This window comes from Malurus melanocephalus, unplaced genomic scaffold (assembly GCF_030028575.1).
Source record: "Malurus melanocephalus ecotype Western Australia unplaced genomic scaffold, MMel_1.1 scaffold_3556, whole genome shotgun sequence".
NCBI classification, from domain to species: domain Eukaryota; kingdom Metazoa; phylum Chordata; class Aves; order Passeriformes; family Maluridae; genus Malurus; species Malurus melanocephalus.
Window position 1 is genome coordinate 4,768 of NW_026626788.1, and position 1,751 is coordinate 6,518.

At 45.5% G+C, this 1,751-nt stretch overlaps 1 protein-coding gene across 1 annotated transcript; it reads left to right on the forward strand.

Moving 5' to 3' along the window:
- Positions 1 to 2: 2 nt before the first annotated feature.
- On the forward strand, positions 3 to 341 carry LOC130588158 (homeobox protein Nkx-3.1-like; the record flags this gene model as incomplete). Its single annotated transcript, XM_057389115.1, has 1 exon — positions 3 to 341. A coding segment is annotated over one exon (339 nt), but the record flags the coding sequence as incomplete, so codon positions are not given.
- Positions 342 to 1,751: the final 1,410 nt, after the last annotated feature.

Below are 1,751 nucleotides of genomic sequence, written 5' to 3' on the forward strand. Positions count from 1 at the left end.
GCCCTCCCCGGCAAACCAAGCGCTCCCGAGCTGCGTTTTCCCACAGCCAAGTGATCGAACTGGAGCGCAAATTCAGCCACCAGAAATACCTGTCGGCCCCGGAACGCGCCCACCTGGCGCGGCACCTGCAGCTCACCGAGACCCAGGTSAAGATCTGGTTCCAGAACAGGAGGTACAAGACCAAGAGGAAAGAGCTGGGGAATGGTTTGAGCCGCTTGGACTCGCGGGGTGGTGGCCAAGGAGCGGCCGAATCGCCGGGGACGGCGCTGCTGGCGCTGCGAGGAGCCTGGCCATACCTGCCCTGCCTCTACTACGTCAACGGATGGAGCCCCTCCTGGTAGAAACTGCTCTTTTTAGGTCGAAAATGTCATTTTTTGCTTCAATTTGGGAGGTAGAGATTGGCAGTAGTGGCAGGATAAAAATCGCTTGTTGTTAACACTGAAATAACCAAAGAAAAACCAAAAATTTAATGGAATTTCATTATTTCTATTGCAATACCCTGAGGATAACCAAAAAATTTGTGGCTATTCCCAGAAAATCTGTGGAAATGGCTTGGACAGGGTTTGGAGCTGAGGGCACCTGGCCCTACCTGCCCTGCCTCTACTACGTCAACGGATGGAGCCCCTCCTGGTAGAAAGTGCTTTTTTTTAGGTCAAAAATATCATTTTTTTGCTTAAATTCAGGGATGGGGTTCAGTGGCATCATTTTGTAGTGGCAGCATAAAATTCCGTCATTGTTAATGATGAAATAACCAAAGAAAAACCCAACATTTTAATGGCATTGAATTCATTTTATTGCAATATTTTGGTCCCAGAAAATTTGTGGCTGTTCCCAGAAAATCTGTGGGAATGGCTGTCACAAATCTGGAAATGCCAAAATCAGGCTGGACAGGGTTTGGAGTTGATGGTGTCCGGCCCTACCTGCCCTGCCTCTACTACGTCAACGGCTGGAGCCCCTCCTGGTAGAAACTGCTCTTTTTAGGTCGAAAATGTCATTTTTTGCTTTAAATTCGGGGTGTTTTACTGCTGACATAGGGAGGGATTTGCAGTAGCAGTGGATTTACAAATGGTTTTGTAGTAGCAGTGTAAAATACTCTCATCGCTAATGCTGAAATAACCAAAGAAAAACCAAAAATTTAATGGAATTTCATTCTTTTGTTGCAATACTTTGGGAATTCATAGAAAATCTGGGGCTGCCCCAAATCTGGAAATGCCCAAATTCATGTTGGATGGGGTTTGGAGTTGATGGTGTCTGGCCCTACCTGCCCTGACCCTGCTACACCAACGGATGGAGCCCCTCCTGGTAGAAACTGCTCTTTTTAGGTCGAAAATGTCATTTTTTGCTTCAATTTGGGAGGTAGAGATTGGCGGTAGTGGCAGCGTAAAATTGTCTTGTTGCTAACGCTGAAATAACCAAAGAAAAACCAAAAATTAAATGGAATTTCATTCTTTTTCTTGCAATACCCCGAGGATTCCCAGGGAGTTCATGCTATTTCCAGAAAATCTGTGGGATTGGTTGCCCCATCCCTGGAAATGCCCAAATCCAGGCTGGGTTGGGTTTGGAGCTGAACTCTTGAGTTACTGAGCCCCTCCTGATAAAAAATGCTTTTTTTTCAAATAGAAAACACCACTTTTTCCTAAATTTGGGGTGTATCAATTCTTTCCAGAGCAGATTTCAGAAGGGATTTGCAGCAACATGAACGTCTCTGGTCATTAACCTTGAAAACCCAAATTTAAACAACACCAAATCCA